The sequence below is a fragment of the Nannobrachium achirus genome (assembly GCF_963921795.1).
Source record: "Nannobrachium achirus genome assembly, chromosome: 10".
In the NCBI taxonomy this organism is placed as follows: domain Eukaryota; kingdom Metazoa; phylum Chordata; class Actinopteri; order Myctophiformes; family Myctophidae; genus Nannobrachium; species Nannobrachium achirus.
In genome coordinates this window covers 8,843,720-8,857,492 of record NC_137819.1, presented here as the reverse complement: position 1 = coordinate 8,857,492, position 13,773 = coordinate 8,843,720, and the positions used below count along the sequence as shown (strand labels likewise).

The window sequence follows — 13,773 nt, the reverse complement described above, 5'->3', positions numbered from 1 at the left end:
GCACACATGTTTGTGCTGGGGCCAGTGGGGTGGTGGGCACTAGTGTGAACACAGTATGGTAGAAACAGTGCTCTATCCAACATGGACACATCCAGGTCTACTCACTCGACAGTCTCCTCCTGTCCAGCAGAGATTAGAGTCTTCAGGTCTGATTCATTCAGGATGTTGAAACGCACGTCCAGTTCTTTGAGATGGAGATTAGATCTAAGAGCTGAGGCCAGAAGTTCACAGCATCTCTCTGACAACGTGCAGTTAGTCAGTCTGAATGAATAATACATACAATTTATTTACACACACACACACACACACACACACACACACACACACACACACACACACACACACACACACACACACACACACACACACAAATAACCAAAAAAAAAAACATTATTAGAGAAAACAAATTATAAAAAAGTTAGAAACTATAGCAGTAAAGGCAATGCATGGATTTGAGGTTGGATACCGGTATTTAATACAATATATGTCGTTATTTCTGGATACATTTATATGCATGAAGTGGGAAGGATGGATGGATGGATGGATGGATGCATGCATGCATGCTTGCCACCACACTGAATTATTCTCTAGATTAATTACGGAGGCGCTTGGGTGGTGCAGTGGTAAAGTCCCTGCCCACCACCACGGAAGGTTGTGGGTTCAAACCCCCTGTGATGCAACCGGCTATGTCGGGTGTCTGTGCAAACACAATTGGCCTGTGTTCGGGGGAGGGTAGCTCTACGTCCTCCTGGTGGGGGCTCCTCACTGGTAGGCGAGTCAGTAAATTGGTGTGAAAAAGGGATACAAATAATTGGCACAAAAAAAACCCCTCTGGGACTCAAATTATAAACTCAGCACAAAAAGAAAGGAAACGTATTAATAATTAATTATATCTCCCCTTTAATAATACCAAGTTGTATTGTGTTTTATATCATTTTTATCGCTGATTTGTCACCTTTACAACGAGGTACAGCTTGTAAGCATCGGGCATTCGAGGCATGACCTACACAGCCAAACGTGTGGGTAGCGCCGACCAGAATTTTGCCAAAATGGCAATCTTTTTGGGCTTCCATGACACTGAGCTCAGTGTTTCTTCCTTATTACTGTGGGAGAGTGCAATCCTTCAATGCCCCAAGTAACAAAGGTGAACACCAAAAGAACAGTATTGCAGGCCTGCCAGGCCATTTAGACCATTTTTGGAGGGGAGCTACCCACACGTTTGGCTGTGCTGCTCATTCCACGAATGCCAGATCCTTACAAGCTGTACCTTGTTGTAAAAGTGACAAATCAACGATAACAATGATATAAAACACAATACCATTTGGCATAATTAAAGGGGGGATATAACAGACCAAATGTTGGAAAATCTTGCATTGAAAGCCATTTTGGCAAAATTCTGGTCAGCACTAGCCACACGTTTGGCTGTGTAGCTCATGCCTCGAATGCCCGATGCCTACAAGCTGTACCTCGTTGTAAAGATGACAAATCAACAATAAAGATGATATAAAACACAATACAATTTGGTATTATTAAAGGGGAGATATAATTAATTATTAATTATTCATGTTCTTCTGTGTGTATATATATATATATATATATATATATATATATATGTCAAGTTTTTTTTTAGTTTCAGTGAAATCGAGAACCTGAGCGCTCGTCGTGCAGAGCGGAGCAAGCGGTCGCTTTGATCCAAGACAACATAGCGTCGGCAGGATAGCGCCTCACCCCACGGAGGTTATGGTTAGGGTTAGGGTTAGGCATAGTTTTACTGAGGTAAGGTTAGGATTAGGGGTTAGAGTTAGGCATAGTAAGCTAATGGCTAAACACATCTGAGCTAGGCTAGTGGATAAACAGAGAGTCGTCGCAAACGAGTGACGTCAGCCACTACACAAGTGAATGGCTGTTGTCGCCATCTCATGGTGACTACGCAGAATTACACAGGTGCGCTGATAAGAAGAGACTATCAAAGTGAATTGATCCAGGTGGTGGTAGGGGCATGTGTTGAACTACACAACGAGCGCTCTTTACCCAATCTCACTGAGTTACCCAAATTGACTGTAACATATATATACAGTATATATATATATATATATATATATATATATATATATATATATATATATACTGTATATATACTGTATATATACTGTATATATATATATATATATATATATATATATATATATATATACATATGTCACGGTTAGATAGAGAAACGGTTAGATAGAGAAACGGAGCGCTCGCCGTGCGGCACGGGGCGGAACAAGCGGTCGCCACAACAACGTCCTCCAGGCGGAGCCGCTCGATTGTCCACGACATTGCAAGCGGCGCGAAGGCCAGCGGACTTTGGGCGCCGGCCGCGCGAGTTACGAAGCCGAGGTGAATGCAATCGTTATAAAGAAAGAGAGTCGCAAACGAGTGACGTCAGCGGCTTCACTAGTGAATGGCTGTCGTCGCCATCTGGTGGTGATTGGTGTGTGGTGAACGACAAAACAAGCGCTCTTACCACAGTCTAACCGAGTTACCCAAACTAACCGTAACATATATATATATATATATATATATATGATTCCCACCACTGGTGCTGAGTTGGTCATCACGCCACTGATCACACTGTTCAGTATTGGTGTATGTTACCATGCTCAAATAAAGACACCACCATATTCATCTTATTATCACATAATAAAATAGAACTAATGAAAAATAATTATGGTAAAGTAATCTGACCTGAGAGTTTCCAGGATACAATATGGACTCTTCAGTCCTTCACAGAGCAGCTCCAGTAGTCCTGAGTCGTTCAGGTTGTTTTGACTGAGGTCCAATTCTCTCAAATGGGAAGGATTAGAGCTGAGAGCTGAAGCCACAACTTCAACCTCTGTCTGTTTGAGGTTACAGCCAACAAGTCTGTAAATGCAGATTAAATAAGAGATTATCAAAACAAATTACACATAGTTCACCCTGTCATGGAAGCTAACTAATAATACAGGAATAAAACAAAAGTGATCAAAATAAATCAGGTAAATGTATCTTACCTTAGAATCTCCAGCCTACAGTACAGACTCTTCAGTCCTTCACAGAGCAGCTCCAGTAGTCCTGAGTCGTGCAGGTTGTTTTCACTGAGGTCCAATTCTCTCAAATGGGAAGGATTAGAGCTGAGAACTGAAGCCACAACTTCAACCTCTGTCTGTCTGAGGTCACAGCCAACAAGTCTGTTAATGCAGATTAAATAAGAGATTATTTATACGTAGTTCAATGTCATGGAAGTTAACCACTTAAACCCTATATGGTTGAGCGGAGTCCCTCAGGGTTCTATACCAGTGTCTTGTGTTATTGTGGGGAAAGCTTTCGCTGATCATAAAGCTTCTGCTTGTGTCGCGTTGCGACTCATTGTGAGCTTTTAGTAGCCTACAAGTCTTACCATCAGATGAAGAGAGAGAGGGCGAGATCATTTAGCGACCTACAACCGGGTTGCAACGTGGTCGGTAGTTTTCAGCGACCGGGTCGCTAAATCAACCGACCGGGCCGGTAAATCACCGACCGGGACGCTAAATCCACGGACCGGGTCGCTAGATCGACCGACCGGGTCGCTAAATCGACCGACCGGGACGCTAAATCCACCGACCGAGACGCTAAATCCAACGACCGGGACGCTAAATCCACGGACCGGGTCGCTAAATCCACCGACCGGGACGCTAAATCCACCGACCGGGTAGGTAAATCCACCGACCGGGGTCGCTTATCCACCGACCGGGCTACCAACCCTAACCCTAACCCTAACCTAAACCCAGTGTTGTAAAGTAACGAAGTACAAGTACTTCGTTACTGTACTTAAGTACAAATTTTGAGAATTTGTACTTTTATTTATATTTTTTCAACCCTGAACTTTTACTTTTACTTAGTTACATTTAAAAGGAAAAAATCGTACTTTTACTCCGCTACATTAAAATTGGACACCTCGTTACTCGCTACAAATCGAAAATCTTAATATCATAGCAGTCTGTCTCATACTGTATCATCTCTTCTCCCTGTGAGCCGGCGCTGCGGTGCGGCACTACATGGAAACTGGTGACCCATCTTGTGCGGTGACTCCAGGGGTCGCTCTCCGAACACGGTGATCATTGTTTGCTTTGACACAAATACTGTCACAAATAAAAGTAAGGTCACCGTCTTGTGTATAACACGGGTCGGGAGGAGGATGAGAGAACTGCGCGCACATCTTCCATCCAAACGACCACAACACAGAAATGTCTTGGCTTTTCTTTCAAGGATTAGGATTTTTTTTCTCTCTCTCTTTTCGCTCTCTTGCTGTCAGGCGTGCATGCATGAGTCAAACTCTTCACGTTGTTTTTGGGACGGCAGTAAGATGTCATCGTGTGCGGTGCAGAACTCATGGTTAAAAAAGATAACAGATAAAAAAAGATCTAAAAAAGAACAGATCTGCAAGCTATAGCATCCTGTTAGTTAGATCTGTTCTTTTTAAGCATGCGCCAACGCATAAAGTATGGCTCACACGCATATGCTGGATGTTACCTCATTACTTGTGTGATCCAGGTTGAATCCAGTCAATTTGAAGAAATAATAATCCAGCGTTTACTTTGAGGTGACAATAAGAAAGCACAGGCCTACGTTTTCATTCACAATTAACTTCTTGTCTGAAGATCCATTCTATAGCCTATTGTGTCATTTTATAGCCTAGTTTAAACTATAGGGAGCTGCTTGACTCTTTTCAGAAAAAGCGCAGACTGGAGTGAGATCTTAATTGAAATGACCTGTCACCTACATAATATGCGCAGTGAACTGGAATTATATAATTAATTATTCGGAAGCAGGTGTGTAAAGAGTCTAATCTATAAACATCTCAAATAGCTTTGGGGAACTTGGTGCCCCAGTGCTATAATGTTTTGTTCTTACTGTAGGTGTGTGCTTGTGCCCCTGGTATCAAGGGGTCACTGAATGTTCCAACCTGAACCTATTAATAATAAAACACTTTGAGAATTGTCAATTTTTGGTCTTAATTTTTTGTAGGCATTTTGAAAATATTTTTTGTACTTTTACTTGTACTTGTACTTGTACTTTTTACTTTTACTTTTATACTTAAGTACATTTTAACACTATGTACTTTTGATACTTAAGTACATTTAATGAGAGCTACTTTCATACTTTTACTTAAGTAATAATATTATCGGTGACTTTTACTTTTACTTGATTAACTTTCAAGTGGAATATCGGTACTTTTACTTAAGTATGGGTTTCCAGTACTTTATACAACACTGCCTAAACCTAAACTTAACCTCAGTAACCTTACCTCAGTAACTAACCTGCCGACGCAACCTACCGACCGGGTCGCTAAATCACCGACGGGGCCGCAAAATCACCGACCGGGTCGCTAAATCTACCGACCGGGGCGCAAAATCTACCGACCGGGTCGCTATCTACCAACCGGGTCGCTAAATCTACCGACCTAAAACTGCAGGCCGGTCGGTAGATTTAGCGACCTGGTCGCTCGATTTAGCGGCACGGTCGGTGATTTAGCGGCCCGGTCGGTTGATTTAGCGACCCGGTTGCTGAAAACTACCAACCACGTTGCGACCCGGTTGTAGGTCGCTAAATGATCTCGCTGGATGAAGACGTAGTCTGGATAAAGTCTGTGTACCAATCCCCATGTGGGATAACCTATTATTTTAAATTATTCCTTTCCTCTCAGTGATGAATATACAGTATAATACATAATCTATCAGGTAACAGTGTTCCAGTATCATAATCTATCAGGTAACAGTGTTCCACTATCATAATCTATCAGGTAACAGTGTGCCAGTGTCCTATACATCCCAGTATCATCTTTTTGTTTAGCAAAGGTGAGCAACTGTTTATGATCCTATTATTTGGTATTATGTTCCATTAAACCTTAAGAGGATAATTTATTCACACTCAACTGATCCATCGCATGAGGGACTGGCTTTCCATTAAAAAAAACTAAATTGTGAGCTTGTATTTGACATAAGACATACATCTTTGAACTTGTACTACGGAGTGCTTTCACCATGGTGAAGGAGGTTTAACAGTATTATTGGAACTTTTATCTACCTTAAATTCTAATCAATTCTTATAGTTGACTGTAATGTCAGATTGACTCTAGGATGTTTCCATTCATTTGACTACTAACCGAGCCTTTCTGCAGTTCCTCACGGCTGGGATCAGTCTGTTTCGAAATTGCTCTGATGCGTTATATTTCTTCAGGTCAAACTCTTCCAGAACATCCTCAGACATCTGCAGCATGAAGGCCAGAGCTGAACACTGGCTCCCAGTCAGTTTCTTCTTTGATCCATCCTTCAGGTACTTTTGAATCTCCTGATGTAATGAGTGGTCGTTCATCTCCATCAAACAGTGGAAGATATTGATACATCTGTCAGGAGAGGAATCATGAGAGTTCATCCTCTTCAGGTTCTTGATGGCTTTCTGGATCTCCTCTGGACTCAATTCTGTCTGATCCAATAGTCCTCCTAACAGACTCTGGTTGGACTCCAGCGAGAGGCCATGAAGGAATCGAACAAGTAAGTCCAGGTGGCCATTTTTGCTCTTCAGGGATTTTTTCTCAGCAGCTTTCAGGAAGTCTGAGAGGGAGCTGTCACTCTTGTATTTATTGTCTTCCAGGAATGTCTTCAGTACCTTCATGTTCTTCTGTGTGAAACAGTGGAACAGGTAGACTGCAGCTAGAAACTCCTGGATGATCAGATGAACAAAGCTGTAGACTGTTTTCTGGAACAGCACACTCTCTCTTTTGAAGATCTTTGTGCACACTCCTGAGTACAGCGAGGCTTCTTTCACATCAAGGCCACACTCTTCCAGGTCTTCTTGGTAGAACATGATGCTACCTTTCTCCAGATGTTCAAATGCCAGCTTTCCCAGCTTCAGAAGAACGTCCCTGTCAGTCTTCGTGAGGTGCTGTTGATTAACCTCATCTGTCTCACCATACTTCTTCTTCTTCCTCTTTGTCTGAACCAACAGGAAGCGGCAGCACATCTCAGTCAGGGTCTTGGGCAGCTGTCCTATCGTGTGTGTCATCAACATGTCCAGCAGAACGGTAACAATGATCCAACAGAAGAGTGGGATGTGACACATGATGTAGAGGGTCCTTAATGTCTTCAAGTGTGAGAGGATTCTGTCGGCCAGCTTCTCTTCACTTTTCTTTAAAGACTCCTCCTTCTGGGGGTCTGGGCTGGTCTGTTCCTCATCACTGAATCTGTTCCTAAAGTACTTCTCCTTCTGGGGGTCTGTGAACCCTCGTACTTCTGTCACCAGGTCAATATATTCAGGAGGGATCTGATTGGCAGCTGCAGGTCTGGTGGTTATCCAGAGGAGGGCTGAGGGGAGCAGATTCCCCTCGATGAGGTTTGTCAACAGAGCATCCACGGATAATGTCACTGTGACATCAGAAACAATTTTGTTTTTGAAGTGGAATGAAGACCTGCTTTCATCCAGACCATCAAATATGAAGCCAACTTTCCAGGCAGCGAGCTGCTCTGCTGTGACCTTCTTTAATGTTGGATGGAATTCATGGATCAGTGTGAGAAGACTGTACTGCTCATCTCTGACCAAGTTCAGCTCCCGGAATGAAAAGGGAATCAGGAGATCTATATCTTGATTTTCCAAACCTCTAGCCCAGTCCAGAATGAACTTGCGCACAGAGAATGTTTTTCCAATGCCAGCGATGCCCTTGGTCAGAACTCTTCTGATGGGTGCCTTTCTGCCAGGGCGGGGTTTAAAGATGTCACAGCAGTTGATTGGTTCATCATGGAAGGTCTTCATGTTGGAAGCTGTCTCAAGCTGTATCACCTCATGTTGCCTATTAACCCCTTCACTCTCTCCCTGTGAGATGTAGAGCTCTGTGTAGGTGCTGGTGAGGGAGGTTCCAGACTCTTCCGTCATGTGGTCTTTCACTTCATCAAGACTCTCCAAACTGACCTTATAATCCTTCAAATCACCCTGAGGACTGACACCTGAAATGAGAGAAAATAAGAAAAAAAAAGTTTTTAACATTCAGGTTATAATTATATAATAAAAAATATAAAACAGCCAAAAGTAACAAAACAATATCAGTTGGTTTTGTCAATAGCTGATAGTTGTTTAGCTTCATTATTTGCACTTAGATATTGTTACTGACAATAATTTGAACATTTAGTCTGACTATGATTTCTGAAATGTAAGCATTCAATTTATTAATATGAATTTGTAATTAGTGCAAATTATATCCAGTCTTACTTTGTCCAGGTGTGGTGTGACTGGGTGTCTTCAGTCCAGGTGTGGTTCTGGATCTCTTGGACGCCTGCTCTGTCACAACACAACCACTCCTCTTCCTCTCTCTGTGGAGATGAATAGACGTCTTGTTATGAATATAGACAATGACTTATCAATACATATCAATATCACTCCAAGGCCCTGAACATAATACTAGTAAGACGCCCTAAGGCCGAGAAGCGACCTCACCCTAAGGTGCACGCATCCAGCTGGGTGATGGCAGACTGCTGGGCGAGCGCTGGCACTTTGGCAAGGGATCAATCAACTTTGATCAAACAATGCACATGCCTGGTTGGTTGTTTAAGTTGGACAAAATGTGGCAATATTTTCCCAAATATGGAGATGGCTGACATCGAAGACCACAAGACACTGACACAATACGTCCATATATGGGCATTCCCATATATGGGATTAATACTGATGACATCAGGGATCTCCATATATGGGCATAAAAGGGACAAGGACGGAATTCATTTGACCTGGGTGACAGCAGACTGCTGGGCGAGCGCTGGCGTTTTGGCATGGAATCAACTTTGACCAAAACTAGACTGCACTCTGTTGAGGTGCCAACTTGTGTCTTGTGCACTCGTGGCCATGTATGGCCTACTTGTGCTCCAGCAGAGCACACCCTGATATTTATATCAGGTCGCACTTGTAGATGGTGACGTCACCAAGAATGCTTGATTTCATACTAAATGTGACCTACGGTCGTGATGAATGTAACAGCAACTAAAATAACAGCACCCGATTTGCATACTACAAACACACGCTCCAGTTGTACATTGTCAACATGCAACCTGTTTTCATGGACCTTTATGCTGGGGCGGCATAGCTCAGGGGTAGAGAAACCGTTATTAGAGCACGAAGGGTTCCCGAAGGGTTCCCAGTTCGAATCCGGGCTCCCCCTGAGTTAATGTCGAAGAGTCCTTGGGCAAGACTCTGAACCCCTAATTGCTCCCGGTGAGTAGGTTGATGCCTTGCATGGTTTCCTCCGCCACCGGTGTATGAATGTGTGTGTGAATGGGTGAATGTAATGCACAATCTATGTAAAGCGATTTGGATAAAAGCGCTATATAAATGCACAATTTACCATTTATTCATCAAAACGGTCCCTGTCCAAATTTGCTTCCATAATGACGACAGTCAGACAGATGACGTTGTCATGTTCTAATGTTATATATTGTATAAGAGGATTGACATACTGTGTGTGTGGAGGTCCAGGTTCAACACTGAAGAGAGGTGGTTTTCCTTTAGACTTCTCACTCTTCATAGACAGTAGGCTGGGTGTTGGAGACTCTGCTCTGTGACTTCTGGAATCATACAAATGTTTATACATTTACCATGTTAATGGGAAATGTCATTTTATTAATAATTACATAATATTCAGTAAAACGATCATACCATTACTCATCAGTGTGCAGGAAAATACTAGCCTTGGTGAGTTTCGAAATGAGCCCAAGCCCGGACCGTTTTGGCGGGCCGGGCCGGGCCGTGGTCGGGTCCCGTCGGGCTTGCAGGGCTCTAGTGCGTGCGTGCGGGCATGTGTGCGCGCGCGCGCGTGCGTGTGTGTGAGTGTGTGCCGTTACAGGCAATGTTACAGGCAAGAGTAACAGACTCGAGTTACAGGCTAGAGCAGGGGTCTTCAACAGGGGGTCCGGGACCCCTTGGGGGTCCTCAGAGTTACTACAGGGGGTCCTCCAAAACTTTGAGTGATAGAAACTTTTTTTTCTCCTTTTTATATTAACCACTTGAACCCGCATCCATATTCTGGACGCTAGATCTACAAGCACAGTGAGCTTGTAGATCGGCTATTTTTGGCAAAGAGCTTTGGTGTGGAGGGGAAAAAGAGCAGACCAAGTACAGAGTGAAATGTCAAGTTTATTGACATTTCAAGTGGTTAAACATCTGAAAACACAAATTGACATGAATCCAAAATACACTGATGATTGTGCTGTCAAACAATGAAACCATAATGGAATCAATGAAAAGGTTGTGGGGGTCCCTGCTTCATCTCTCTCTCAACTAAGGGGTCCTTGGCCTGAAAACGTTGAAGACCCCTGGTCTAGAGTTACAGCGTGACACAATTGCTGCAGGTTTTCACAGTAACTGCGGTCGCAAGTGGTCGCAACAAGCTCACAACAGCTTGGAGGTACAGTACAGTACAGTAGGCTATTTCCTCTAATGTTTGTCTATATTTGCTGTGTGTGTGTGTGTGTGTGTGTGTGTGTGTGTGTGTGTGTGTGTGTGTGTGTGTGTGTGTGTGTGTGTACTGTATGAAAAGGCTGAGTGCAAATGTGATGAAATGTTTCCAATAAAGGATGCTGATAGTTAATGTCTTGTGTCCATAATGTTTGTACAGAACCAGACTGGGAACAGAACCCATGTAAATGACATGTGACACCATGACTGTCCAAAATGACATGAGAATAAGTAGAACAGAGAGCATATCTCCACCAGGCCAGGTTGGCTACAGTTTCAGTCTTTGACCGATGGTTCAAGACTTATAGGCCAAAATGTAAAGTGGGCTGGTATAGCGACACCATGAGAATATAAACATCATGCAGGGATTGGCTTCCTTGACCTATTGATATAGTGTGGCACAAGAAATGTGGCTCTTAAATTAGACACATCCATCCATCCATCCATCCATCCAATCAGACAGACAGACAGATCACTTTGTCATGTTCTAGTGTTATATATTGTGTAGAAGGATTGACATACTGTGTGTGTGGAGGTCCAGATTGATCACTGAAGGTAGGAGGTTTTCCTTTAGACTTGTCACTCTTCATAGACAGTAGGCTGGGTGTTGGAGACTCTGCTCTGTGACTTCTGGAATCATACAAATGTTTATACATTTACCATGTTAATGGAAAAGGTCATTTTATTAATAATTACATAATATTCAGTAAAACGATCATTCCATTACTCATCAGTGTGCAGGAAAATACTAGCCTATCTACAAGTAAGACGCCTTGCGCTTAAGGCGAGAAGCTACCACAGGTGCAGGGTAACAACAGGCTTAAAAAATAGACAGTGTAAATCTGGCAATGCACACACACACACACACACAAGTGCGTGCGTGCGTGCGTGCGTGCGTGCGTGCGTGCGTGCGTGCGTGCTAGAGCCCTGCACAGGCCTAAAATGTGGGCCCGGGCCCGGCCCTGGCCCGTGGACTTCAGTCCAGGCCCGGCCCATGGCTGTTTGGTGCCGCTATTTAACCCTCTAAGGCCCGCATTAAGAAATACTTGAAATAAAAAATTGAAAAAAATCAGATGGTGTTGTAGGAGTCCTATTAAGAGGAAAATGTAATGTTTTTTTCAAAAAAATGTTTTTGTAAGATTTTATAGCCATAAATCAAAAATCATAAATCATGCTCTAATTTACATATGGGGGATATTTTTCACAATAATAACATATGTACATGTTCTAGACATTCTAATGATCATCAAAAAAAATAGTACAGGCATTTTACTTATGTTTTTGTGAGGTATAGCTTCCATGAAAAAGTGAGATGTTGTTCGTCAAAACTCTGGAATTTCAGCGGGTGTGGCGGGTGTGAATGTCAGCCCTTGTGGGGGGTATTTATATGCAAATATTGTGGCCAATGGCATTGTAATACTAAACAATAGAATCCAATGGTGGTGTTTAGGTGGTAGGGGGAGCTAAAATAAAATGATTTAAACCTTTTTTTGGATAAAATACAAACGTTGTAATATTACAACCGTGGGCCTTAGAGGGTTAAAGCCCGAGCCCGGCCCGAAGCCTGTCACCTTATTATTTAATTAATTATTTGTGTGTGTGGCTTTCACTGCTGCGCGCTGCAGCTACACTCTCAAGGGGAGTCCATACTGTCACAGACCACCGAAATTTGCGTCGGAAATGTCCAGTTCAACTACAAAATGACATCTCTTGCAACTTCTGAAAAGGATTACTCTTAATTTGAGTTCGGAAAGCTGCACGCACGTCAGAAAGTCGAAACTTTCCGACGAAAACTATGGTCGGGGAGGACGGAGACTGAGAGACGTATGTACAGCCCTCTATAGCGGTGCTCATCTTGCGCTCTGATTAAAAGAAAGAAGTCAACACAAGTTCAACACAACAGCACAGCAAGTAATTACACACACATCACAACGCAAGAAATCTTCCTCCACCCACCGTTTGTTATGTTACTGTATATCTTCACAGCAATTAGATATTGATATTATTGTCGGCTTGCCGCCCGTGGTTACAAGCCATCTCGTAAAATACAGAGTAGAGTAGGCTATCGTCCAGTACTAAAGAGTAAAGACGCACGCACGCATCCCGTAACTGATACGGGAGGTCGGGGAATCATTACAGGGCGATTTATTTGAGAAATGATGGTGAAATGGGTGAAACTACAAGTGCTCCTAATTTTCCAGTCTCGCTGTGTACGCAGAGTCAACTTGTGTGAGTATGTGACAGAAGTAAAGCCGTCAAGCCCTCTGCTCGTTGCGGCTCTCCATTGGCTAATGTACTCATGTCACGACCAATCAGAGCCGTGTTGCTATAGATACGGATAGAACCCATAGCCTAGAAGGCTATTAGCCTAGAAGGCTATGGGAGGCAGCACTCACACACCACACTCCATTCTAGCTAGGCGACAGAGACGTCATGTGTGAAATTCACAGCACGAAATGTTCCGAGCATGGTTCTGAGCCCGGGCCCGGCCCTAGGCCCGTTGGTGAGTTTCGAAACGAGCCCAAGCCCGGACCGTTTTGGCGGGCCGGGCCGGGCCGTGGTCGGGTCCCGTCGGGCTTGCAGGGCTCTAGTGCATGTGTGCGCGCGCGTGCGTGTGTGTGAGTGTGTGCCGTTACAGGCAATGTTACAGGCAAGAGTAACAGACTAAAGTTACAGGCTAGAGCAGGGGTCTTCAACAGGGGGTCCGGGACCCCTTGGGGGTCCTCAGAGTTACTACAGGGGTCCTCCAAAACTTTGAGTGATAGAAACATTTTTTTCTCCTTTTTATATTAACCACTTGAACCCGCATCCATATTCTGGATGCTAGATCTACAAGCACAGTGAGCTTGTAGATCGTCTATTTTTTGGCAAAGAGCTTTGGTGTGGAGGGGAAAAAGAGCAGACCAAGTACAGAGTGAAATGTCAAGTTTATTAAGTATTGACAGTTCAAGTGGTTAAATATCTGAAAACACAAATTGACATGAATCCAAAATACAATGATGATTGTGCTGTCAAACAATGAAACCATAATGGAATCAATGAAAAGGTTGTGGGGGTCCCTGCTTCATCTCTCTCAACTAAGGGGTCCTTGGCCTGAAAACGTTGAAGACCCCTGGTCGAGAATTACAGCGTGACACAATTGCTGCAGGTTGTCACAGTAACTGCGACCGCAAGTGGTCGCAACAAGCTCACAACAGCTTGGAGGTAAAGTACAGTACAGTAGGCTATTTCCTCTAATGTTTGTCTATATTTGCTGTGTGTGTGTGTGTGTGTGTG

The 13,773-nt window shown here is 43.5% G+C and overlaps 2 protein-coding genes across 6 annotated transcripts in view; both read right to left on the bottom strand.

The window, feature by feature from the left end:
* Positions 1 to 13,773, bottom strand: part of LOC308293352 (NACHT, LRR and PYD domains-containing protein 12-like) — a 93,165-nt gene that overhangs the window by 6,960 nt on the left and 72,432 nt on the right. For all 5 annotated transcript variants that reach the window (XM_080735821.1, XM_080735824.1, XM_080735823.1 and 2 more), the window contains 3 exons: positions 3,036 to 3,212; positions 2,731 to 2,907; positions 106 to 261 (listed from right to left, as the gene is read on the bottom strand). In XM_080735821.1, coding sequence (XP_080591947.1) covers positions 106 to 261; positions 2,731 to 2,907; positions 3,036 to 3,212 — 510 coding nt within the window. The remainder of the gene's footprint in view (positions 1 to 105; positions 262 to 2,730; positions 2,908 to 3,035; positions 3,213 to 13,773) is intronic.
* Positions 6,151 to 9,514, bottom strand: LOC308292273 (protein NLRC3-like; the record flags this gene model as incomplete). Its single annotated transcript, XM_080734588.1, has 4 exons — positions 9,501 to 9,514; positions 8,263 to 8,363; positions 6,958 to 8,000; positions 6,151 to 6,351 (listed from the first exon to the last, which is right to left on the bottom strand). Exons 3-4 carry the CDS (start codon positions 7,927 to 7,929, stop codon positions 6,151 to 6,153), a joined length of 1,173 nt encoding a protein of 390 aa, XP_080590714.1. The 5' UTR covers positions 7,930 to 8,000; positions 8,263 to 8,363; positions 9,501 to 9,514.